General features: G+C 39.0%; 1 protein-coding gene across 3 annotated transcripts in view; it reads left to right on the forward strand.

The window, feature by feature from the left end:
* lpin1b (lipin 1b) overlaps window positions 1-25,586 on the forward strand; it is a 26,366-nt gene extending 780 nt beyond the window's left edge. The window contains exons 2-22 of one of the 3 annotated variants that reach the window (XM_084738047.1): window positions 649-863; window positions 949-1,273; window positions 11,735-11,938; window positions 13,242-13,337; window positions 15,565-15,854; window positions 18,128-18,229; window positions 18,328-18,451; window positions 18,563-18,890; window positions 19,712-19,805; window positions 19,882-20,066; window positions 20,385-20,478; window positions 20,658-20,727; window positions 22,006-22,098; window positions 22,208-22,263; window positions 22,350-22,488; window positions 22,645-22,793; window positions 23,521-23,607; window positions 23,710-23,862; window positions 23,987-24,101; window positions 24,709-24,812; window positions 24,919-25,586. In XM_084738047.1, coding sequence (XP_084594173.1) covers window positions 1,199-1,273; window positions 11,735-11,938; window positions 13,242-13,337; window positions 15,565-15,854; window positions 18,128-18,229; window positions 18,328-18,451; window positions 18,563-18,890; window positions 19,712-19,805; window positions 19,882-20,066; window positions 20,385-20,478; window positions 20,658-20,727; window positions 22,006-22,098; window positions 22,208-22,263; window positions 22,350-22,488; window positions 22,645-22,793; window positions 23,521-23,607; window positions 23,710-23,862; window positions 23,987-24,101; window positions 24,709-24,812; window positions 24,919-25,093 — 2,733 coding nt within the window. In that variant the 5' untranslated portion in view covers window positions 649-863; window positions 949-1,198 and the 3' untranslated portion in view covers window positions 25,094-25,586. Of the gene's footprint in view, window positions 1-648; window positions 1,274-7,584; window positions 7,836-11,734; window positions 11,939-13,241; window positions 13,338-15,564; window positions 15,855-18,127; window positions 18,230-18,327; window positions 18,452-18,562; window positions 18,891-19,711; window positions 19,806-19,881; window positions 20,067-20,384; window positions 20,479-20,657; window positions 20,728-22,005; window positions 22,099-22,207; window positions 22,264-22,349; window positions 22,489-22,644; window positions 22,794-23,520; window positions 23,608-23,709; window positions 23,863-23,986; window positions 24,102-24,708; window positions 24,813-24,918 lie in introns of those variants that run through there. The other 2 variants (XM_084738046.1, XM_084738048.1) reach the window with 2 other exon arrangements.
* The last annotated feature ends 2,241 nt before the right edge of the window (window positions 25,587-27,827 follow it).

Here is a 27,827-nt window from a genome sequence, read left to right on the forward strand (position 1 = left end):
CACATTTCACACATTTATTAATGCATACATTTAATTTTAGTATTATTTTAGTATAGGGCATTGTAATTTATTATAGTCACTTATTTCTTTTTATTCGGGCAGTTTCAGTACTCCATAAATCTTTAACTAACCAAGCAAACCTAAACCAACTGATCAAACTCCCTCTACTTATAAAGCCTGTAGTTGAAATTCCAGAAAAGCAAGTACATAGAGGTTAAGTTTGACAAAATCTAATCTGAAATTAATCAAAACATAACAAAATAATCCAACCCAAGTGGCTTGACTGTACGTGCTGAGGCATTATATTGTTAGTTGATGAGACAGATGTGTGACTAAGATGACTGGTTTTGTTTCAAGACATATTTAGCTATCATTTAGTACCAAAGACACATCAAGTGTAACATTCCTACAATCATCTAACTATGTATTTGGAAGTCTGAGCTTTAATGTAGCACGTGAACGCACCTCTAGGCCTTTAATTCCAAATCTGTGTGTATACACCTTTTTTGACCACTGGAGGGCAGTATGGACTTTTATTGAAAAGGCTTCACATTAGAGCTGGATGCCAAGGTCACATGCAGTCAATTGACCTGTATAAAAGGTCACTGGTTCAACATCATCAGTGACTCCAGTGTGTATTAATTACAGTGGTCACAGGAAGAGTCACTGGGTACCAGGAGACTTGGAGTTCACCCCAGGCAACAGGTGCTCTGCTCTCATGTGAATGTCAGTGACAGCATTGATGGCCAGCAGGGGGTCAACAGCAACAACAGGTGCCACAGCCGCTGTGTGTTGACTAATGAGACATTTACACATTGAAAACACTGTCAGGCATGCATTAGGAGGGGGAGCTCTGTGCCAAGGTAATTTCTCATCTGACTGATGTGTGTGATCATCTCATGTGAGGAAATCCATTCAGACCCACATTCTGACAAACAATCCTAACAGGTGTCCCCTCTTCAAATGCCTGAGAAGTCAGAGGGTCTGGTGGAAGATGACCACTCCAGGACCGGCTCAGGTTTCCGACCGGGGGGCCCAGGTAAATTTAGTAAGACGCTGTCCACTCGCAGCCGGCAGTCAGACACTTGACGTGGTCACAAAGTGAAGACACCACTTCTTGACTGGAGAAGGAGTTTCATACGTACACACCTGCTGAGACCAGAGACCTCCAGCTGGGGATCAAACACATTATGGAATCATGATATCGGCGGAGGATGATGAAGAGTTATATGAGGCTGTTGAGCAGTATGCCTCTGACACCACCTGGAGCTGGGTAAATGATCTGTAAATCATCTGCATGTGTGGAAGAAAATAAAAGCATGCATTATTGGTAAAAGAGAGTAGATACTGATGGACACGATCCATAGATGTAACAGTGAGAAGGTGAAGGATTATGCTTTTACATGCATCTTTTACAGAATGAATGAAGAGACATGCACACAGATGAAGGAGTCTGGATACATGTATACATGCAAGCACTTGTGTTTTATATCACAGCAGAGCAGGACTAAAGCCTTAATAAGTTTGTGCCATTCAAAATTGTGTTTAGTTTGTATTAAATCTGAATTTAAATAAAACGTTAGGAATAGTGTTTTAAAGTAACGGGTCCTGTAGCTGCTTCGGGCAGCGGAGACTGTTAGACCCGGGTGTCTGTTTCAGTAATCCTCCCTGTAAGATGAAACTTGGAGGGAGAGGAGGCAAAAAGGGTGTGAAGGGGAGACAAGGGGGCAGAACAGGGGTTGAAGCAGGGTGGAGGGATATCCTGATAAATGAGGTGATCTTCTCGCTCCTTCTGTGGTTTTCTGGTAAGAAGGGATTTTATCTTGGAAGAAAACAACCATGTGTCATACTAAATGACAGCCTGCAACTCACACTCATGTGAGGTAAACGTTAGGAAATATCTGTGGCACTTGTTTTCAGCTGTGTACACATTAGAACTGCAACAGTCAAATAATCAGTCAGTAGAGTGAAAATCAGTTGCCAACATTTTTTTTGACATTTTATAAACTAAACAATCAATTAATCGTGAATATGGTCGGTCGATTAATCAATTATGAAAATAATTCTTAAGTCATAAACAACAAAATATACTGTATGTACATATATATATACATATATGTGTTTTAACTTAAAAAATGTAGTGCCTTAAGATTTTAAGTTGGCTGAATTTGAAAAGACAGAGGTACTTTTGTAAGGATTCAAACAAAAAAAAACATTTTCTGGTAGCATAAACTTCATATGAATTCAGTTGTACTTGAGAAAACATGTTTGTCAATCTAAGATATTATGTCGGACCAAGTTTTCATCACTCCAGATAACTTCACAAATACATTTTCATCTTTTCTCATTTTGAAAAGTCAGTTCTTCATTTCACACAAAGAAATTACGTCACACAAAGACAACATGTGAAACCGTTCCCAGTCAAGTTATTATACTTTAAGGACGTAGAGACTGAAATGAATATACATACTGTGAATTCTAACAAGTTTACTTAAATGATTACCTGAACTGTCATGAAAATAAATAGTGTAAATGATAAGTTTTACTTGAATAAATAAACCTTGCAGATTTACATTAAGTTAATCAGAAAAGGTTAGTTGATTCCACTAAATTCCTGTGTGATTTTTGTTGTAGCTGTTGTAAATATATCAATTTATGGATATGGTATGAGATTAATTCCCATATATACTGAGGCCATTTGCAAAAGTTAACCTGAAGGATATTTTGGATGCCTATATTCTTTTTCAGATATACCCATTTTAAATCTCATTTTCTCCTGCCTTTAACAGCCCAAAGTCAACAAAGTTTTGTCCATGAAGTTGTTTAATCTCATTTCTTACACTCATAATCTCCCTCATTAAAAGGACAAAGAGCTTTTCCCTTTAATCACTGTATCAGAGTTTGTTCAGTTCCAGCTAATGTTTTCTGTCGGGTCTCATGACTCTCAGGCCAGAATAGCCTGAGCCAATCAGAGGCCTTGATATCAACCAAGTATGTAAAAAACATTATGCAATGAATCTGTTAAATCGCCGTGCCCTTGCTGAGTCAACTGACATGACGACTAAACAGAATGACTAGTGCTTGATGATTTTGATGGCTCAGTATTATTTGGGAGCATGTTTGTGGTGCAACATTTAACCTGGAAATGTGGGTGTGACATGTAAATGTGGCAAGTTGTTGGCCGGTTTGACACTGTTTTTGTGAACAGGAGCTTATGTTTTCCGTCTCACTGACTCAAAATAACGTTCTTTAAAATCACGTAACTATATCTGGCAGGTGTAGGAATGCAGAGTAAACAAATGGTTGCCCTACTTCAGTGTGACTGGTGCACAGGAAGCAGACAGCTCATAGCTGCAAATACATATAGTCAAAGTTGTGATTGGCTGTGTGAGACCACACCAGTCAAGACACTCCTCTTAGCAGAGAGGGTGAGTTTTGCATGCAATTCTAGATAAGGTCAACTCACAGGTACTGAATTAGGTCACTGTAATTCTGTGTCAAAGCGTGTAAAAGAAGGTTTAACATATTTGAAGGCTTTAGAAAATTCAAGCAAATAAAAATCTGCTTTTTTGTTTTGCTGATAAACATTTCTGAGGGTCATGTCAACTTCTTTGCTGTAGCCTGATATACTGGTCAGAATACTGACCACACGCGTTGCTATCATGTGCTGTTTTGTGTCCAGAGTACATCATCTGAGTTCAGCTCTTCCAGGCAAAGCAACTTGTTCTTAGAAATATGTCGGCAAGGGCAGCTGAGGGGCTCATGTATCTGAGGAGAATCCAGTGACACTGACATTAAGACTGATGTGTAGACAGCCTGCAGCAGTGGGCTGATAACTGGTAGTGTTGACACTGATCAGGCCTAGTTATTACAGGATCTCTACTGGATTTGCTTTGTAATCGGGATGGGGATATTTAAAATCACATTTGTGATTGAATGTAAAAGATAGTCCTATTTATGAGTTTTTTAGAACAAAGCAACAAATTTGATGAAAATGCTGAAACTTACATGGTAGATTACCACCAGCAGTGATTTGTAACCTGTTATCAGACTGAACTGTCAACTCGTTACACTCAATTTCCAATTAGTCAACTCAGTGGAGTGGACGGATTCAATGGACTGGACCCAGACAAAGTGATTTATACTGTGATGTATGAAACTGAACCTTAGCTGCACAGAGGAGAAGAGAATCTTTGCAAATATTTCTCCACTGCTTACATTGGTAACACTTTCTGAACGGTGTGACTGTCATTGCACTTTCGTAACCATGTCATGACACCTTTCATGAACATGAAGGAGCCTTTATGAATGTTTATGACTGCTGTCACTAAGTACCATTTGGTCAGTCATGTCATTTTAATGCAAAGTTGACACTGTTTAAGATTTCTAATGACAACTTGACATAAATCAAGACAAAAATGTCTTTGATAACCTGTGAATGTCTTTGTTGTGACAGCTTGACAGTATCAAACTTAAAGAAACTGTTTAGCTTTATGTTTTATCGTGACATTAAATTGTCATGTGTGGTTTTGACAGTGTGTCGTGAATATTCTCCTTGACCTCAAGTAAAATAGTACATTTTAGCCTCATCACAAAGATGCCATTAAATTTTCTTACACTGTCAAATGCTTCTGTAATAGTATCATGAATCATTTTCTGGACTTTTACTGAAATGGTTCGGTTTGGACTTGTCATTGGAAGATGTCATTAAATGTTGTTAGGTCAGTTGGCGACAGAGCACAGTACTGAAGCGATTTTGCCTACAGAGTTACTCGGTGGATAGTGGTTAGCAAGTTAACTTCTTGCTAAAGTAAGCAAAGAAAGTATTCATGACACACATATAGCAGCGTCATAACAGCCAGTGTCAAAACCAACCATATATGGCAGTTTAATGTAACGTTAAAACATAAAGCCAGACTTTAAGTTTGATAATATCAAGATGTCATAACAAAAACATCTCCAACAATGCCAACTTTATATTAAAAATAACATGATGACAACAGTCATAAACATTCATAAAGACTCTTTCATGTTCATGACAGTTATATTTAACATTCACAAGGAGGAAAAAATACCCTGCATGAGGGAGAAATTTTCAAAAGCAGACTGCAGACTGAAACCGCATGATTGTACATTTTCCATAACTTGTTATATGCAGTAAAAGGAATAACAACAACCTATCCATTCATAAAACTGCTTAATGTCAGCTGAGGTTGTTACAGGGTCAGCAGTTTGACGAGACAAAGTTCTCACAGGAAACAAACAGGTTCTGAAACTAAACATACTGAACCAGCGAGGTTATAAACCACAAACATACGTTCAGCCAGAGTGCAAGAACAAGATGAGACAGCAGCTCTGTGATACTGTGCAGACATGCACTGCTTGCTACTCCACAAATAATCAACTAGTTCAAATGTGTGAATGGGTCTTTGTTTTTATCTGATTGGGTTTGTCTTTAATTGCATTGACTTAACTTACAAAAGCCTCATCTGGCATGACAGTGTGAGCATGTCGCAAGTACACGACCGTATGCACAAGATAACAACACACAGAGCTCAGCAGCCTTGGTGGAAAAAACTCAAACAAAGCTACACATTCTTCCCTTTTCTGCTTCTGCCCAGAAAGTATGCTGCTTCACAGTGTGGAAAAACAATTAGATCCTTGCACACACACACACACACACACACACACACATATGTAGACATATACCCACACATGTTGGCTTCTGTTGTAGAAGAGCTGCACGTGAGCCTGTTGTAGCGTGTCGTCTATCAAATATTTGGGGCTGTTGTGGTGAGGTCTTCCATGAACAGAGAGAGAAAATTTTGGCTCCATTCCCACTTAGACAGACATGCAAGTGCACGCACACACACACACACACACACACACACACACACACACATACAGACAATATATATATGTATATATACACACACATACATACATCATACATACATACACATATGTATGTATGTATGTATGTATGATGTGTGTGTGTGTGTGTGTGTGTGTGTGTGTGTGTGTGTGTGTGTGTGTGTGTGGCAATAATGTAACTTTAACATTCATGCTAATAAAAGCATTTATGTGATATTAGACTGTAAGGAAAATCTAGGTCTGCATTAGGACAGCGTTTTGTATCAAAGCCTGTGTAAATCTGTGTTTGTAACTGTTACATTAAATATTAGGTTTTGTGACTGCTGAGTTCAGCTTAAATGCCACCAGTCAACCACATCCGTCAGACTCATAGTTTCACTACAGTGTCTCAGGTTAAACGTCTAACATCGCATGTGTTCTCATGCGGGGCTGTGATTGGCTGGAAAGATCACCTCACTACTGGGTGACTTTAAAGGCTGACGTAGCGCCCGCTGTTTCCCGCCGTCATAGCGCACAGTAGCTGCTGGATACGGTTTCCTTCAGTGCCCTTTAAAACTCTAGAAGAGATCTCGCGAGAGTGACCATTTTAACACAAACCATGATCTTTCCCTAACCCTAACCAAGTGGTTTCTGTTACCGAATCTGCCCAGCACAAACGTTATCCCGTTATTAAATATGATTACTTTGTACAAAGTGCACTATAAAGAAACAATGCGTACAAATCTCACGAGAGTTTCGCAAATCAGGGGATCCCGTCTAGACACGACCGTCTTTAAAATGAGACGAAATGTGGCGAGGTTGAGGCATTATTTAACTCATGTACTCATGTCACATGAAAAACATATAACACGTATTTTTTTTATTTTTAATATATTAATCACCCCATTTCATTAACTTTAAGATATGACAAGCTCAAGGCTCTTTATATAAAAAAAATAATAATAATAAAGAATACTGGTACTGTTGCACACTTTAAAGTTTATATAGTGTATTTTTAAAAGGGATGCTTCAAAGGTGTTCAGTTCAACTTCAATATGCGAAAAATCAATGTACTAATTCTGCAATACTTAAAGTGGTATTTCATTGTATATATGAGTAGTGTGCTTTAATGTATTTTAAATTGTCCTGTACTCTGACACTTAAAGTGGTAAGTTAGTTTACTTTTGAAAAGTGCAATTATTTTATGTCCTTTGTATTACACTGTTATATGCTTTATTGAAGTCAACTTCAGTTTAACTTGATTAGAAGTATATTTAAGTATGCTCACAAAAAGTGTACTCCAACATAAGTGTATTTAAAGTTGTACTTCAGTGTAAAGAATAGCAACAAGTAACAAGCTTTAATTTCATCAGTCAAGCTTATATTAGTACATACACTATCTATCTATCTACAGATACTTTAAGTATCCACTTGAAATTGCAATTTCATTACAACTAAAATATATGAACTAATCATTAACACATTAGTCTGCAAGTGTACACAAGTATACTAAAATTCAATACACTTAGCATATTTTTGTTTTCACCACGGATAAACCACAAAAAAACTTCCGCTTTGTGAGTAAAATTTCGACTCCACCAGTCAGTCAACTGTCTGCAGCGCTGTAAGTAGCTGTAATTTTGTTGCCACTGTGGCAAATCAGCAGCTCGACGCTGATTGGTCAACAGGCGGGTTTTTGCTTTTCGCTGCAGATGATGTCATCACCTGACGAGCCTGCCCGACCAAACGAGGCAGAGACGGTCAGGAGGGGAGAAGCGAGTACCATGTTGATTTAAATAAGCCGTTTTCTTTTTTCCCGCTGTGCGTCGATGACAATCAGTTTGGACTTTCTCAAACAGTCAAACATCACCTCTGCCGGGAAACGTCGCCTCTATAATGTGCTGCTGTGCTCTCATTGATCGTTAAGGAAACTGCGGTCTCCCTGTGTTGATAAAGGCTGTCATCATATTCCGCGATAGAAGGTATGAGACTGTTTTCATTATGCATTTTACTGCACCTGATATGTCCGGTCATTAATGCTGTTTTTCACACATTTTTTTTACTTCTTTTGCTTCTCATCAGTACTGTGTCTTTATAGTGATTACACATTTATCATTCATAACTAACATTTTCCATGTGCACTGTCATGTTATATGAGTCAGCTATTTATAGCTACACCTATTGGATTTTTTTTTTTTTTTTTTTTTCCCCTCTTCATATGTGTGTTTGGGGAAAATTGCAGCTGATTGGCTGTTGGTGTGAGGCGCATTAGTTAATTAAGAATTAAGAATTAAGACTTACATCTTCCACTTGTTAAGGCTTTTATAATCTTTTTTTTAGTTTATTTTGTAGTTTTTTTTTTTTTTTTTACATAAACAGAACAGAGAGACAGGGTCCTTGTAGGTAAAGTAAAATGCTTAACCTTGTTAAAATAAAATAAAATAAAAAATAAAGCTGGGTTACGTTGCAGTATCCTGTGTTGGGGGTTATTTTTGTCAGTGATTGTCCTTTAATATCTTAGAGGTTCTTATGTGCTCTGACACTGATTTATGCAGAGCCAAAATATTTGTAAGGATGGAGATGCCTCCCTATTATTCATAAGTTCACAAGGGCTTTTATTTTCAGAAATTAATCAGAAAGAGTGTAAATGATATCTTGTGATGCATATAGGTTATTTTGTCTGTGTGTAACATGGGACTAATGAGTATTGGTGAAAATGAACGACTCTCTGTCTCCTGAGTTGCTCAGCCAGATTCCAGCCTGTGAAGAAATCTTAATAACTGCAGCTTGTAAATTCATTAAACCAATGAGAATACCACGGTTAAACACAAGTCTCACAAGGCTTCTAAAAACAGGATCTCTCATGTAAATGAGGGGTATGATTTTATTCACCACCACTCCTTTGTGAAACTAAGCAGTGCTGTCAGCGTTTTGAGACGTTGTTCCTCTTTTTTTTTTGTCACTGTCTGTAAGACACGAAAATCTATTTTTGGATGTGCAGCAGCATTCACACACCAAAAGTGCTCTCTGCTTTGAGAATCAGCTGTGTCTGCTCGCAGCTCTGTAACTCAACGCCTCGGTGAAAAGTGAAATGAATAATTAAAGGCGATGAAGGTCATCTATAAGAGCTGAGCTAAAATTAGGGATGTAAGGGGCCTCCTCTCCTGGTCACGTGTTCAAATGAGGGGGGATATGTTGGCGTTGTTCCAAATCTTCCCTGTTGCTGCAATCATTTTAGGGGCCCACTGCCAACTGAGTCAAAGTCAGACCCCCCTCCCTGCTATAAGACAGCTGTGAACTCCAAGGAGTCTTGAAAACTTTTCAGATGGGTTCCCTTATGTTTGGCCTTTGGTGTTTGCATCATAGAAATCTAAATAATCTAGTCATCATGGTGCCAGCAGTTATCCTTGAATAAATACTCTTGAAATGGTTTTATTTACCTTATTTACCTCACTTTATGTTAATAATGCTCCTTAATCCCAAAGCTACTGCCAGAAAAAGATGTTTAACCAACCACAGAATGTATGTGTCTGCATTCCTTTGCAGTGGTTTGTTTTAGAGTTGAGCTGACACAGCTAGTGGGGAAAAAATGTAATCAATTGAGAGGATACAAACAGGGACAGACATGCACATAAACATAGGATCAATACTAGAATGGAAATTAGGAGTTGAATCCACGTGTCAGTAGTCAAAGAGTGATGGATATTTGTTGGATATCAGGCGGAACAGAAGATTTTTTCTTTTCCAGGTGTTTTGGAATGTTTAATGCTTTGGGTCAGTAAAGTTTGCTTGTTTTAGACATTAACAAACAGAAGGTCATATATGAGCCATGACTGAGCCCACGTAAAGAGTGACAGGACTAAAGGAAATGTCTGTTATGGTTTAAAGCCCCTTAAAACTTGGTTTCAAAGCTTAAGAGACATGTCAGCCCACCATCAAAAATACATACATTTTTCCTCGTACATATAGCGTCATTTATCCATCTTTATTATTTTGGTGTGAGTTGCCAAGTTTTGGAGTTTTTGGAGATGTCTATGATCTTTTGCATGTAATGGAGTTGGCCGTTACTCGACTTGTGGTGCTCAAAGGGACAAAAAATCAGTCTGAAAAACTCAAAAGCAACAGAAGTTTACAGAAGTCATGACCTGGTTACTCAAGATAATCTACAGACCTTGTCAGGAATGATTTGGAAAACAGGTCCAAACATACTGGAGCACAATGGACTAAGGCAACAAAGTTTAATTGACTAGGCCTAACATTTCACACAGTGTCTTCATCAGAGTCAAACAGAACAGAGACCTACATCCTCTTAAATAACCTCCAATTGCACTGATTCAGCGCACGCTTTAAACTCTTCCTTCATCTAATCCACTAGGTGTGTCACAATTTCAATATTAAATCAAGAATTGATTGAAATAAGCTTTCAGTTTCAATAATTGAATTGAAAGGCAGAATCTTATATCACATTTTATAGCATATGGACTATCTTTTTAAAGAAAATGTTAATGGCACAAAGACAAATTAAGACATGATAGTCTAAAAATGGCATAGACATCCGCGTGTAAAAAATATGAAAATGGAATCGAATCCCGAGCATAAAATCAAAATCAGCCATGGATTTTCAGAATCGTGAAACTCCTATAATCCACAAACCTTGTTGTGGAAAGTTTCATGTAGAGACTGCTTTCTTCCTACTTACATAAAATATATATTTTTTGACAAATATATGTTTTTGATTTTGAGGTGACCTGTCCCTTTAAGTATTTCTCTGACTATGACTCTGACCTTCCCTGTGACTATTCCAGAAAAACTCAGATAATCTGCCTCATCAGGACTGTGTGGGTGTGGTTTGATCAGATTTGATTAACAGTTACCAAACAACATCTCAGATAAAGATTCAATGAGGCAACAAGACAAATCTTATTTTCTCATTAAAAACTTATAAAAAAGAAAAAAAAAAGGCAGAAAATTGTGCTTTTGTGTGGGTTTTACATCACCCATATTAAAAAGCTGACTGAGAAAATGACTTTCTCTTTGAAAAAACAGAGATTTGTTCCCGTGTTGCTATTATAAAACCAGATAGAATAACTGGAGTGTAAAGCATATGACTGGCCAAGAGGTCTGTAGCTGTTTGAGAACAATGCAAAGATGAGCAATCAACATACTCAGACTACTGCAGTCAGTCACTCACAATCAGGCTCTTGCGTAATAGTGTGTGTTACCTTTGTAAGACAGTTGCATTGTTTACATTCACAGTCCTTCTCACGTCTCCAAATACATTGCTTAGGTGTTCTGTTATACAGTTATATATAACTTTAAAAGAACTATATAGTTCCCATGACGCTTCAGTTTACCTCAGCCAATAAACGCCATGGAGGGCTATGACATCAGCCTCACCACATGAGTACAGTCTGGTCTAACTTAGTTTGTCCTTTGACCTCAGTTTCTTCGGTTGCTGACTGGAAAGCCGTCGGAGAGGATTGCCAGACTTAACAGACGGGGAGAAGAGGGTGGGAAGGTCAGGTTCTTGCTGCAGTATGTAGGCCGCAGACCATCCTGGGACAAATTACAAGAGTACTGAACATGATACAACCTCCAAGTCCTCTCTTTCCTTAGCCATATTAGTTATGGTGCAGCTCGAAAACGGACTTCAGTGGTTTGATTGACAGGCTGAAGAATAGCACAGTAGTTGTCGCTTCATAAACACCTCCTCCACTGAAGGTTGACTGAGTTCGAGGCATGGCTACATCCAGCATTGTGGAACTTAGTGGTCATGAGTAGGTGATTTAAGTGGACCTTTTGGTATGTACTGTATGTAACTGTAATGCTAAATAATTTCTTCTGTCCCTCTTTTGTCTACCTCACTGTCCCCCCTCACCAGACCCGCCAGACCATGAACTACGTGGGCCAGCTGGCAGGCCAGGTGTTCGTCCAGGTCAAAGAGCTGTACCGAGGCCTCAACCCCGCCACCCTCTCTGGCTGCATTGACGTCATCGTAGTGAGACAGCCTGATGGATCCCTGCAGTGCTCGCCTTTCCACGTCCGCTTCGGCAAGATGGGTGTCCTCCGATCCCGAGAGAAAGTGGTGAGGAGATAAAAACAATGCAACAATGCCCCTTGTAGTTAAGGCAAATAGTTTCATATTGAGAGAGTCATGACCTTGTTGTAATCTTTGAGATGCTTGAAGACTGAGGATAAGTCTGTATGGAGTCGGTGGTCGAAGCCATTGCCTTTAACTGGTTTACATCCAACCAAGAGACAGAAGCTTCTCTGTCAACATAGACATTTTTTCCTGTCCCTCAGCTAACTTCTCCTGAGGTGTCCCACAAAGTTTCATCCTAGGTCCGATTCTGTTTTCTAGCTACATGCTAAAAAAAATGCACCATTTCCCTCCACTGTCATACCTTTGATACTCAGCTTTATCTCCCACTGAAACCAAACGCTCCCAGCTCCTAGATGACCCACAATCTAAACTTAAACTCAGGGGTGATTTTACGGCCCGTTGACCTGGGACACTCAACTTGCTTTGCCCAGGAGCCACTTTTGGAAAATGACAAGAGGCCAGATAATAAACAAACACAAACAAATAATATTTATAAGACAAAATGAAAAAATAAATAAATAAAAGGTCAGTAAGTCATCTTTCCTAAAGATTCTTTGTTTTCAAAAAACTGAACTGACTTTATTAAATAAATTAACTTGGCACATGTGTTGATACTAGGCCTAGTTGAATGAGAGATGAGTCAGATATTATACTGCATTTTTGTTTTGTTTTGTTTTTTAAGATTATCTTTTGCCTTTATTTTGGATAGAGACAGCTGAAGACTGACTGGAAAGGGGGTAGAGAGAGTGGGAATGACATGAAGCAAATGGGTCACAGGCGGGAATGAAACCAGCAGCCACTGCAGAGGACCAACATCCTCAGTACATGGGGCGAAGGCTCTACCAACTGAGCTATGGGAGCAACCCTACAACTGCATTTTAGTTGAAAATGCTTAGGGCACAGTTGAAAGAGTTATATAACATTTAGAGCCAAACTGATACTGGACTTCTGGGTCTCGATGGACTCTAATATTGATATATTGGCTGATATTCTTTATTTATAAATAGAAAACCCAAAATGACATGAAGGTACAAATAGCAAACTCTCACTTTTAATAACTGGAAATTATACTACTACTACTACTAGCTTCTACATAAAAAAACATAGACAGATTACTTTGAATAAAGAAAAAGGATCAAAATACAAAAAAATGCTGCCTATGAAAAAACTGCATTATTTTCTGCAAAAAATGTCAGACAAATATGCCTTAAAAAATGTATGACTCTAAATCTGGTTTCCATCCATCCCTTTTCTCCATCTTTTGCCCCTTTCCCCTCTCCTCCAGGTGGACATGGAGATTAATGGAGAACCAGTGGATCTACATATGAAGCTTGGGGACAACGGAGAAGCGTTCTTTGTGCAAGAAACAGAGAATGATCAGGTATGCATGGCTGTAATGGCTTTATAAAATGCTCCAGACTGTTTTGTTTCCAAAGTGAAATACGGCGTCTGTTAAATGGTTAACATTCAAGTTATTCAAGTAAAAACAAGATTCAAATGAAAACACACATCATTCTCCCCCCCCCCCCACGTGCTGAAATCCAGACACACCCATGTTTACAATCGAGAAGTTTTACTCAAACTATCTTCTTCCTCCTCGCGCACAGTCATAGTAGTGAGCAGGGTCACGCCGTGTGCAGAGTTGGCACAACAACCAGGAATTTCTTCCTTTCCTTTTTGGCTGAAAAGCATTCCTCTGTTCATCAGCGGGTCCTGAATGCAGCATTTACAAACTCAGGCTCCCTGACCTACATAAAAAGCTGCTGCCTACTGTCGAAGATAAACCAGGATTGGAGTTTCATGGCAAAGAAACATGCTTAAAACAATTTAGTAATTTGGTTTAATTATTAGTGAAGTTGTTAAATATTGATCAGTTCAATGCATGAAGTAAGAAACCTCCTTCTTTCTAAAAAAGGTTATACCTTCATAAGCCCGCAAGAATCACCAGAACTCAGTGTTGAAATTCATGGAAATTGTGGAAAAAGCAGCTGTTTTTCTCAGTTTCTTTGGGAACAGACATTTTCAACATCACTGTTTTCATTTGGTTTTCCAAATAGTTGGTTGAACGAGCCAAGTCGCGTCATTATAGAATGTTTCTTCGGTATTGTGTGCACGTGAGGATGTGTGCAGCTGAACGGCATAAACAAGCAGTGAACTACTGAGGCACCAACAAGGGAAGTGGGTGATTTATTCTCCCTGGAGTGGTGTCAGATTCCCAGTCTTGGAAGCGCGAGGAGGGGAGGAGGATTGTGTCGCTGAACCCTTTTTTTCTTGGCAGAGGGAAGCAAAAACGTGAGCGCGTATTGTCAGACCACAAATCATGTGATTATAAACTAGCTTTTTCTTCCCTCTCTTTCTTTCTTTTCCCATATGTCTGGACACATACGCTTACACACACACACACACACACACACACACACACATTCATATACTCCCTTGTGTCGACAGCAGGAGACTCTCTTGGAAAGCCTTTTCCTTTCCTAGAAGGCTTTTTTTTTTTAAACTGCCCTCTTTTCACAGAACTGAGGAACAGATTCAGTTTTGGATTGGCAAAGGCTCTCCTCTCAGCAGAGGTAGCTGCAAAACAGTAAGGCAGTTTTACACAATTGCCTCAGAGTTGTGCAAAACAGACCCCTCCATTCCACTCATGGAATATTATCAAACTTGTGCATCAACCAACCAACCCTGAGTGCCAGAGATGTTGCCACAATCCAGCTATGCTAGGTCACATGTTCTGGTTGTGCAATTTAGCAGGTAGCCTCTGGGTGAAGATTGTCAAAGTCATCTCCTCCATTTGTGGTGGAACAGTAAATCTTATTCCTATAATATCTGCCTTCGGGGTGTCTCCTTCAGAAGAACAACTTACTGTTCTCCAGGCAAACGTTACAGCATTTGTAATGTTGCTGATCTGGAGTCTAATTCTTTTGCACTTTAAATCAGTGAAACCTGCCTTGTATAAACTCCGGGTCAAGGGAGGACTCTCCATGATTTCATTAGAGAAGCTGGGATACAAACATGTAAAGGGTGTATGGGCCATCAGGGATAGATAACTTCAAACTTGTCCCCCCTTTATACAGTTTGTTGAAATTATGCCACTTAGTTGGATCTAACAAATAAGCTGTCTAATAATATATTAGATATTATACATTTTTATGTTTTTCTTATTATTATGCTTCCTTGCCCTGATTTGGTCTTATTTCTTTAAGGGTGACTTAATCTGATTTCTTTTCAGGATTTTTAATGTCATCATGCAGAAACCTACACCGGATCACGTGGGAAGATGCTTTTAGGAGGGCTTGGGAAAGTTAAAAACTAGAACATACATGCTTCACCCAGATTATGTCTTCAGACTTTAATACATAAGCTCACAAAAACAAAAAATAGTGGACCTGCCCTTTAAATAATTGTGTCTGTAATTGTTTATTCAAATGCCTTTATCATCTTTTTTGTAATTGGTAAGCAATTTTAACCCTGGTTTTATAATAATATTTTACTTCTTTGCTTGTTTACTTGAGAAACCACCTCCCTGTTTTTATACAGGTCACATGACGCTCTGTGAATTTTAAAGAATTCATTCATTGTTTCACTTCTGCTTCTCGTCAAAACAGGAAGTGGTTCCCTCCTACCTGGCCACCTCTCCGATCATGTCGGACGGGGCCATCCTGATGAGCTCCTCCCTGGTGGGGAAGAAGAGCTCCGGGCCGCCCATACAGACCCTGGGCTCCACGGCGGGCGCGGGAGAGAATGGCAGCGGGGTGATGAAGAAGAGGAGGAAGAGGAGAAGAAAGGCTCGGGCGGACAGCGTGAGGAGGGAGGAGAGCGAGGACTACTCAGAGGACGAAGACATGTTCACCATAGACATCAGCTCAGATGAAGGGACGGAGATGGAGAGCAGCAGGTGAGAAACAGTCTCTATGATGCCTTATAATGATTTACAAACATACTTAGAATGTGTTATATGTTGCTTATAGTAATGTATAAATATAGTTATAGTTACATATAAAGCATTTTATAATGACCTATAAGGTCAAATATCATAATGCTTAATAATTGCTGGGTACTCACAGACATTTTTTTGGCAAGAATCATAGTGTATTATAATGATCATAGTTGTACTATATTATAACAGTTTTACAATGCACTATAATAACTGCATTATAATGTAAATTGATTACTCCACCAACATTTTGATGATTAATAAAATTGAGTGATCAACATTTACATTCCATTAATGTAATGTTACTCCAAAAATGCAGTGGTTATATGCATTATAAAATGGCTATAATGTATAACAACTATAAGAATTATAATACATTATGATACTTGCCCCAAAAAAAGTCACTGAGTAAACATTAGTTATTATGATAGTATGCATTATAAAATGCTTTATAATGCTTTCATAATGCATGTTGTGTTCATAATGCATGATGGAAATGCATATCATAGAAAGTGTCAAATGTGGCAGTTGTGAAGGAGCAAGGAAGAAGGATGAGATGGAAGAAAAGTGGAGAAGTAATGAGATACATGTGAGGTGCAGGCAAAGAGGAAAAGCAGTACACGTGACAGTAAGGGAGGGGGAAGAGGGTGGACAGTGAGATAAAAAAGTATAATACATCACTGAAATGAGCTGTGAGAGCAGCTGTAATGCAACTGGAGTCTGCCAGGCAAGAATAAACAGACCAGCGTCTGTAGCGGAGAGACCTCCAGCTGTGCCACATCCACACTGAAAAGACATTCAGGGTAATGTGGAAAACGCAACTTCGGCTATGTGATTTTTACTTGAAAAGAAGAAGGAGCTTTACATGTGAAAAGAGGAAATATGTTCACTGTGAGAGTTTATGCCTGTTGTACGAAATGTGCGACATAAACTTGAGGAGTGCATGTTTCATGCGCATACAGTATGTGGCATGTAACTTTACCCTCGGTGTGCAGATCGAAAACAGACTAGAAGTATGTCAGGCGTGCAGCTATAGGAGCCGTGTGTCTCCCATACTATAAGTCCGTTTATCGTGAATGAATACAGCTGCAGTTGTAAATAATGGCCACATGACAGACTTATTTTCATCACTGCACGTGAGTGGAGGATACATTACATCCCAGTTCTGGGTCATCTCTACTGTATACTACTGTAAAACAACACCAGGATGGTTTCCATTCATGTCCAGTGAGGACAGTTAGTGGCCCATAATAAACAAGCTGCTTGTAGATGTAGTGTAAACAAATTGTTATCATACTCTGTAATTTCTTATCTTTGTATTCTACTTTGCATTTCTGGCCCAATTATTATATGTTGTTTGATGTTTTTCATGTTTTATTTTCATGTTAAAGTTAGAGTATACAGCATTGTTTGTAAATGTGCTGTTCAAAGTTAACCCCTCCTCCCCAGATCAACAAAGAGAGAGACAGAGAGTGAACGAAGTGAGGAAGCACTGAGAACAAAGACATGAATTAGAAAACTAAAACATTCAGATCTTCAGTCTGCTCTGCTTGTGTGTGTGGATGTTTGTGTATCTGTACCTCTCTTAGACAGAAAGCAGAGGACAGAAACTGACAATGTGATGTAACCATTTTTGTAGAGTCCTAACCTCAAAACCTGTGTGCTGTACTGGCCGAGGGCTACAAAGCACTGCCAAACAGGCTGAAGTCCAGAAATGTTGTGAGCGTAGAAAAATATGAGAAAATAAGGAAATACAGGCAGAGGGCAGGTTCTCTGCAGATACAGCCAACACCACACACTTCTAGTGGGTCATAAATGATGATTTAGAGGGATTATGTTCATACAAGTCTGTACATGGCTTTTTTAGGAAAACCCTGCATAGCGCGCCTTTGAGGAAACAATCTATTAGTAATCGGTTTTGCATTTCTGGCCCCATTACTGTGTGTTGTTTGATTATTTTAAGTTTATTTTCATGTTGACTGACCAAATTATACTAAATTTAAATGTAATTTATTTAGGTTATATAAAATATGCACATCATGTTTTGGTTTCATTCCCTCAGAGTCAAACAGTCAATGATAACACAGTTAGAACATGGCTTATACAGAAACTGATGAAAAATAAAAGGTAAATTACAGAATATTACAAAATAAAAGATTCCTTGCATTATAAAAATTCAGATTAATGATACGCAGTTATATGGTATACATAAACAGTATCTGTGTGTGTTTCAGGACGTCATCTCGCGACGTCTTAAGAGATGAGACGACCAGTGGGTCTTTCAAACAGAATGGCATCTACACTCGCTCAGACGGAGAGTGGAGCCCCGTTCAGAGGTGCTTTATTCACTCACATGATGAAAACCTGTACGTTATTCATCAGACGAAGAAAAAACAGCCCTTTAATTGTTGTTTATCTTCCGTGTCTCTCTCAGCCCTGGAAACTCTCGTCCCACCTCACCCAAGAGTGACTCTGAACTTATGACCAAGCCGTCAGACGCAGACAATCAGAATCCAGCCATGCACTGGGCGTGGGGAGAGCTGCCACAGGCCGCCGAGGTAACCAAACTGTCCACTGTTAATACACACACAGACAGAATACATACACTCTGTGTGTATTTATTGTGGTTTTGGTCTGTTTTATATTTTCTCTTCTTCCATGTTTTCTAGCCCTCCTTCCTCCCAGTCAAATCTGACCCTCCACCAGTCAACCCAGTATCCATCCCCGTGTCTGAGAGCACACACTTCCGTGTGATAACTCATGAGACGTCATCAGAGCAGTGCGGACCCTGCTCTGAAATATCATCACTCAGACTGCTCATGACGGAGGAAACCGTCGTCACGGTCGGGATGGAGTCAGAGTCCATGAGGATGGAGGAGCAGACAGTGACCGCAGAGACGCAGACGGCGGGAGGCGCAGCAGCTCGGCTGATGTCTGACATGGAGGAGACGATGCCTCGTCCACAGAGCAAGACGGACTCTCCATCCAAGAGAAAAGGTAATGTTTAAAACTCTTGTTTATCATCATTATATCATTTAATATGCTGAGGTTTTAAGCTGTCAGCTGTAATGCAGTGCAGTTTAATGGCATTTGGTTTGTGGTGTTTAAATCCAAGAAAATACATTTGGAAGGTCGTTCTAAATACAATGACAGTTACTTATTATCGTCCAATCAAATACTGTGCTGTGAGAAAACATTTTCTGGTTTACCACAAACCAAATATCTTTTCATGCAAAGTATTATGATGAGCTGCAGCTCCAGATAAAAAGTCAAAAACACCAATTGGATGCCTAGATGAAAACTAAGCTTTATTGTGTTTCGGGATAAAATAATATCAGGTGAAGACATAAAACGCACTGTACTGCCCAAAGTGCTTATTGAAGAATTATAAACTTACCTTTTCAGCCTGGCTTTTGATTGAGAATGGTTTATAGACATTATTAACTTTATCTTTATGTTACATAATTCTTATCCACTTATAATATATATAATATCTATTTTATTCTAATATTCTCTTCAGTTTTAGTTTTATTTTTTGCTCTGTCTTTTTATGCTGTTATGCTCATGTCAGTTATCTGTTAAGCACTTTGAATTGAAATTGAAACATGAACTTAAATTCCTATGATTTATAGAATAACTTCAGGTTAGATATAATTTATCCACAGTCTTCTTCACTGTTTTGAGTTGAAAAGAGGATTTTACTTGTTACTTAGTCAGAACCAAGCCGTTAAATGATTTTCTTGTGGATCAAACCCACGACAAACGTGAATATAAAGAAGCTGACAGTTTATTTCAAGGATTTCGTTGCTCTGTTGCAGATAAGAGAAGCCGCCATCTTGGCTCTGATGGAATTTACCTGGATGACATCACTGAGCTCGAGCCTGAAGTGGCAGCCCTTTATTTCCCTAAGAGGTATGTGGGGTTATAACTTACAATTAAAGTTTTAGCACACTGTCCAACCCTTCTAATGAACTCCCCTGCGCTGCAGCGACGGTGGCACAGCAGTGAGGACCATCTCAGACCCGGGCCTCCACAGCACCAGTCTGTCCCCACAGTCGGTCAGCTCTGGAGGAGACAGCGGAGTGGACAGCTACTGCGACCAGATGGCCGACCTGCCGTCCATCACCATCTCTTTGTGTGGAGGACTCACTGACAACAGGGAGATCACGAAAGGCAAGAGTCTCATACATATAAATGAAATGAAATACTGAAACAGCACGAGTGTGTCTGTGTGTGGATTTGACTTGAACTGTTTTCAGGGACACATTTCTGACTTGAGAGCAGTTAATTGGGAACAGCTGGAGCAACTGGGGACAAAAACTGTGTCCTCATTTGTAAAAATGCTGATTTTGGGGATTAAGGTTAGGATGAGAGTTAGCTTTAAACAAGTAGTGGTTATTGGTAGGGTCACTCTGTGTAATGTCCCCAACAATGGTAAATAAAATAAGTAAACGTGTTTGTGTTTGTGTTTGTGTATGTTTGTCCTTGCAGAGCAGTTCCATGAGAAGATCATCTCTTACCAGCAGTTTGCGGAAAACCCCTCGATCATCGATGACCCTAATCTAGTCGTGAAAATCGGGTCCAAGTAAGACATTCACACTCACTGGAGCAAAAAATATAACTATACATATATATAACTGCTGCAGCAAAAACTGCAGTATATGCAGGTTTGTTTGGGCTCATAAAGAGATTTGTGTGAAAACATTTGGCTGACAAAGCAGCAGTTATGGAATTGATAAAAATATATGTTGTTTTCTCCCTCAGGTACTATAACTGGAGCAGTGCGGCTCCACTTATGCTGGCTATGCAAGCCTTCCAGAAACCACTGCCAAAGGTAAGAAATTGATACACAGCACAGATACTAATGACTCTAGCTGCAGGATGGTGTGTGACATGAATAACACTCCCCCTTTTGACCAAAGCTGGTACTGCACCCTGCATGTTTGCAGCCCTGTACAGCTTATACTTTTACTCATTTTACATTCGTTATGTTGCATAAACATAACGTGCAATATACAAACTTACAACCTTAGTGCTCTGTTATTGCAGCTTCAAACAGACTTAATGTTGTGTGACAAACATTAAAGTTAAACTTTGTCTTCCCCTCTGTTCCCCTCCCTCTTATTTAATCACTCCCTCCTTCTCTACTCCATCCATCAATCGATCCATTAGTCCTCTTGCCTCAGTTATATTCACTCGGCTTTAGAGTTTCTGCTCTGTTGTCTGACTGGTGTGCTCGGCTACAGCTCTGTATGTCAGAGACAAAATGCTTTTCTTAGGCTGGGTTTCACCAACAAAGACACATTTTGAAATCCACTTAAATCATGGTTTAACTTTAAATTATGCTGCAAGAAATTTTTAAGATAGCTTAAAGTTAAGAAAGATTAAATTTAGACATCTCTGTAAACATCAGTTTAGGTTTTACTCTAAACCTATATTAAATGTAAATGTCTTGACCCAAAACTATGATTTAAAACGTGATCCAGTATGAGCTTTAAGCTTGCACTCTAGGAGGCTTGATATTTAAAGGGTTAGGTCCGTACAGCATTCAAATCTATTTATTTATTCTGTATTTATTTATTCTTTTTTATTTGGGTAAGCAAGCATCTCCATATTGATTAAACTCAGCGTGCGCACCATGTACTGAGGCTATCTGTGTCCTCACTATCAAAATGGAAGAAAAAAGCTCCCAAAAAATTATCTTAATAATAAAAAAAAGGCTCTTGGTGTTTGATTTACATCTCTGAACTTGGATCTTGCTAAACTCTAGTTTGAACTAACCTTAGATTAAATGCATCTTTGTTGGTGTACCCCAGTTTTACTATCACATTTTCTCATCTTATGTCCCTTCCTCCTGTTTTTACTTTCTCTACCTTCCTCATTCTTTGTCCTAAATCAGATGCTTGTAGTCAGACTCCGCCCGCCTGCACATACTTTGTTGTCCCTCATTCCAACCACAGACACATTGTTGTTTTTGTGTTACTGTTTGTGATTTACGGTCTGGCTTGGCTTCAGTTTTTAAGTGTGTTTTTATGGTGTTGTGTTGTGGTTGTTTGTGTGTTGTGTGTGTGTGTGTGTGTGCGTGCGTACGTGCATGTGTGCTCCGCTCCAGGCTGCAGTGGAGAACATCATGAAGGAGAAGATGCCCAAGAAAGGAGGAAGGTGGTGGTTCTCCTGGCGAGGCAGAAACAGCAGTGCCAAATCAGTAATTTATTTCACATGCATACTTAATATTTTTGCTTTTTATTCGCTATATCAGTTATTAAGTAAATGAGTGAGTAAAACAAATGAACACAGTTTCTTTCGTCTTGTAGGATTCAGTCTCTGGGGCCTGTGGCTCTTCTGACCAGGATGGGGAAATGACAAGCAGGTGAGGAAAATCAAAACATTTCTGCTCAGAAAATATCCTCTAAGTTAATATCCTTAACGGCCCGCTGTTAACCTGTCCACTGCCAGACATAAAGAAGAGTCGTCCTCTAGCGATGAAGACCACAGGGCAGCCAACCAGGGCACTCCAACCATCCAGTCAGAATCTGGGTTCACACCAGGAGGCGTGTCTTATAAGAAAACACTGCGACTCACGTCAGAGCAGCTGGTGAGGAGTCTGGTTTGAAAACACTGCTGACTTTGACATTTTTAGTTATTAATAGTCATCCTCGTAATCCTTATATAAATTCACTCTCTCTCTCTCCCTCTCTCTCTCTCTCTCTCTCTCTCTCTCTCACACACACACACACACACACACACACAGCTGTCTCTCCAGCTGCAGGATGGTCCTAACGATGTTGTGTTCAGCGTGACCACTCAGTACCAGGGAACCTGTCGCTGTCAGGGCACCATCTACCTGTGGAACTGGGACGACAAAATCATCATCTCAGACATAGATGGAACCATCACCAGGTGTGTGTCGCAGTGTGAATATACAACGTGCTTTTACGTCTACCTTCACTACAGAGTTGAACTTGGAGTGAAAATGGATATAGATATGACCCCAAAATGGCAGAGTCATCTGAAATGATCAGTTTCATTTGTCATATGAATTCACTGTTATGACGCAGTTTAGATTGAGCATGTGTATTTGGACGGGGGTGAGAGTAGTCACCTGGTAACTATTTGGGCATTTACACCTGAGCCCCTAGTTTCACTATAAATATGTTATCTCGTAATGTCTAGACTGAAGTTCACTTATTATTTTCATCTTTTACAACATTTGTATTATTTTTAGTTTTCATTTGCATTTTAGTTAGATTTAGGAAACAAAACTACTTGGTTAGGTTTGGAAAAGTTCATGGTTTGTCCCTTTTATGCGGGTGTAAATAGCCACATTTGCTATTTACACTACAGGTGCATATAGCATTGTTGGCTACTGACACCTGGCTGCTAATAGCATCTGCCTTAGATTAAATTTGCTGCTTCCTGCATGCTAACATTTAACCTTTAACTAAACAGCAGAGTAAACTGGTAGTTAGCAGCACTTTCCCATTAATGCACTGATTAATGTAAACTCCCAAGCGTTCCATCAAGACTTCACTTTTTTGTCCAGGATGTACATTTTGTGTATTTTTAATATTGTGGAGAAAACATGTACTCAAATGTCCCAATATCACTTATGTGTGTTTGTCTCCAGGTCGGACACACTAGGTCACATCCTGCCCACACTGGGAAAAGACTGGACACACCAGGGCATCGCACACCTCTACCACAAAGTCAGCCAGTAAGCATCTGTTTAAATCCTGCACGTTTGACACCAAACAGGCGAAAAGCGTTGATTGTTATTAATACATTTTTCTCTCTTCTTTATCTCTCTGTCCATCAGAAATGGCTACAAGTTCCTCTATTGTTCAGCTCGTGCGATTGGCATGGCTGACATGACCAGAGGTTACCTCCACTGGGTCAATGAGAGAGGCACCATGCTCCCTATGGGCCCTGTCCTGCTCAGCCCGAGCAGCCTCTTTTCAGCTCTGCACAGGTCTCTCATACACACAAACACACACATTTTACTAATTAAGGACTCTAAAATAATATAACAGTGTTGTCTAACAGCATCTAACACTTAACAACATTGTTGTCTCTGTGGTGTGTTTGTTTGACAGGGAAGTGATCGAGAAGAAACCAGAGAAATTCAAGGTTGAGTGCCTCAACGATATCAAGAATCTCTTCTACCCCAACAAACAGCCGTTCTATGCAGCTTTTGGCAACAGACCAACGGTACACACATGTTATATACAATACACATGATGCTATTTGACTCAGTGCAGACATGCTGGCTCATTTAAAGGTTATTATTATTAATTAAATTAGAAATTACTATAAAGTTATTATAGAAATCTGTCCATGTGGAGTTTTTTGGTCAAAAATTAAAGCCATTTGTGCTGTAAATTATCTTATTTTTGCAAATTTTAATTCAGATGTGCATCATCATCATTGATAATATCTGTCTTAACCAGAAGTCAACTTTAATGTCAACTCTGAAATAAAAAACATATAGAGGATCAAAACGCTGTTTCTCTCAGACCCCCAGTAAACATAGAAGTACTCAAACAATTACAACAGTTAAAAATACTAGGAGAGAAATAAATACTAAAAAAGTAACAAAGTAATACAAAAGTAACAAAATACTAGAAAAAATAATAAGAATTTAAATATTTACAAGTAAAGCATTGGGGTCAAAGGGGATACAACTTTGTGAAAAGCACAAACAAAACCTAACAAAAGATAACAAGGCACAGATAATGAATAAGATCTGTACTGATAATATGAACGTGTGAAAATGACTCACATCAACACTGAACTCAATTATCATCTGTATTTGCAGGATGTATATTCATATAAAGAAGTAGGAGTACCACTGAACAGGATTTTTACAGTCAACCCTAAAGGCGAGCTGGTGCAGGAGCACGCCAAGACCAACATCTCATCGTAAGTCCTGCAGCCAGCTCACAGAATCTATCCTAGGACGAAACTTCTTAACAACTTCAGCGAAAAGGTTTCGTCTGATCGTCGTCTCCTCCTTGTCTCTCTTCAGTTATGTCCGTTTGGGCGAGGTGGTGGACCACGTGTTCCCTCTGAAGATGCGAGCCTCCTCCTCGGACTTCCCCTGCTCTGACACCTACAGCCACTTCACCTACTGGAGGCAGCAGCTCCCCCGGGTGGAGCATCCAGGAACTACACCTCCACAGACTCCCAGCCCCGGCAGCTGACTACCCGTGGCCTGCTGAAAGCACGGACTGAATGATGGTGTGCTTGAGTTGTAGCAGTAATTTGTGTGGTTACGTGTGTGATATGAGTCTGTAGATATTTGTAGAAGACGGAGCACTTTTAGCGGACAGCAGAGAGCTACTTAAGTCAGCTAATCTGCTGTGGTTATTACGCACAAGATGGATGTAAAGCGCACTTTGATGATAAGATGGCATCTGTAGCCTTCTGACTAGATGTATGTATATGAGAAATTATAGAATAATTTATTCAGGCAGCTTAGCACATACATTATGTTTGAGTGAGTGACATTATTTCAGTAGCTAGACTTTCAAGGCTGTTTATTTAGACTGTTGCATACTGTATTTAAAGGGATAACTCTGATTGAAGTGGGGTTATATTAGGTTCTTATCAATAATCAGTGTATTACATACAGTAGATGACAGTCAACACGACCACCAGTTTGGTGACGCAAAAAGGAGTACCAGCATGTGTTTTTTATATGTGTGAAGTATTGCTCTCTCTCCAAACCAACCAAACTCCATAGGTGAAATCAGTCATTTTATCTCGCAGATCATGCGAGTTGCTAATCTCTTGCTGCCTCGGTCTGTTAGTTTGTTTGCGGTACCGTGTGACTTTGGTGAAACCAGACTATCCTTTTAAAACACTGAAGTCACTCAATAACACAAACAAACCAACAGATCAAAGCAGTGGTAGACCAACTACTCCTGTGTTCTTTGAAGTAAAATTACTAATTTTGCCTGTGGAGTTTGGTTGGTCTGGAGAGAGCGATATTTGACTTAAATAACAGAAGTTTCCCATCAGACAAGGCTGTCTGACAGCAAGGTAAAGTGGTGAAAATATTCCAAATACTACATTACATTAAGTATCTAAACTACACTTTAGCTTAGCTTAGCTTCTGTGCTGGTACTCCTCTCCACTTCTCAAAACATTTCGAATGCTAGCTATTGTTGGTAATGCACTGAGTATAGATAAATACCACATACAATCCCACTTCAAAAAATTCTGACTATCCCTTTAACAGCCAGTATTTATATGACATCACACAGAACAAACCATGTGCAGACGTCAGAGGACAAGTTACTTCAACTTGTGCCAAACACTATAAGTAGAATTTTATTTTCTTACTCTAAACTTTTTTTATTATTCAAAACTGTTACAATCAACATGGAAATGCAGACATATACATGCAGGTTATTTTACTTCACAGTAACGCGTGTTATCTATTATTCTGTTTGAAGTCAGTATTCATTAAATAGTACATTGAAATGTTTTACAGAGCACAATGAATGAATGAACATGTTTGTAGCTAGAAATTAAAATGTAAAGACAAGAATCCTGACTAAAACAGTTTAAAATGAATATTTATTATTGCTGACGAAAGAACAGAAAGCACAACATTTTTAATGCTCATATAATCATTGCTTGTCTCTAAAAATCAAAGAGTATCTGTGAGGCAAATTGCTGAATCATTTTTATTTTTATATTGAAATTAAATAGTGCGTATATGTTGTGATCATAATGTCATTTCTGCATTGGCCTTCATGAGACGTTCTTCAATTTATGCACACAGTTGCAGTTCATACAGTAACAGAACAATCACATGTGACTGTTCCACTCCTTAAGATTTATGCACATTTCAGTAAGTGCCATTAAGAGTGTTTTATTTATTTGTCTGATTAGACACTGACTGATGTAGCTAACATACACCCAGTGGTTCTTTTACTGTAGCCTTACTGCCATTCACTCGTAGTATCACTTAATGCAAAACCCAACTCTTATAAAGCCCTGATCACACCGTTGAAAAGGGATCTTATGATTCTACAGATAACATGAGCTGATACATGAGCACAGGTCCTGTCATATAAAAATGCTTTAATTACTGTTATTATTCTTTCCATGAAAGAGATAAAATAGCCTGAAAGTGTGATATCTCTGCCTTAAATGTGAACAATGTGATCCATAATTTGTTCATTTACTCCCTCCACTCCTTTTGACCAGTTCACTGTTACATTTGGTGTAATCAAACTCAATAAAAAAGACCTTCCTGGTATCCCTGTAGTGACTCTTCTTCCTTAATCACATTCACCTGAATACAAAGTATTACTCACTGTGAAAATACTCAGTAGAAGTATTTAAGTATAATTTGATAAATTTACTTTAAGTAGGACAAGTAGCCATTCTGCAATAAAATGGTTCCTGTCAAAGTTTTAACTACTTCATATTCTATTGAGTAATTTCATCTATAGCAAATCATCATATTTCACAAGATCATGTTTGTAGCATCAGTGTCCAGTTAGAACCATGTATCTCTGAAAAATCAACTTGTCATGGTGACAGAAAAAACAGACTTGTTTTCAGCTTTGTGACGCTGCATTTTCCAAAGGGCTTATGTGGTTTAAGAAGTAGGAGATATGTGGTTTTCACTGGACATGAAGGGTACGAAAAATTGTAATCTGACAAGTAACTAAAGCTGTCAGACAAATGTAGTCCAGTACAAGAGTACAATAATTACCTCAGAGATGTAGTGAAGTAGAAGTACAAAGTTTCATAAATTGGAAATAGTCAAGTACAGGTAGAGGATTTTGGCCTGATATGGGCCTACTGAAGATAAATCAATATCAGTCTATATGCACCAATAATACTTTTCTACAAAACATGCAATGTAGAAAATGATGCAAGAAACATTCATGAACGGTACTGGTGTTTTTTCTTTTT

This window comes from Lutjanus erythropterus, chromosome 15 (genome assembly GCF_056507025.1).
Source record: "Lutjanus erythropterus isolate fLutEry1 chromosome 15, fLutEry1.hap2, whole genome shotgun sequence".
Taxonomy (NCBI): Eukaryota; Metazoa; Chordata; class Actinopteri; order Lutjaniformes; family Lutjanidae; genus Lutjanus; species Lutjanus erythropterus.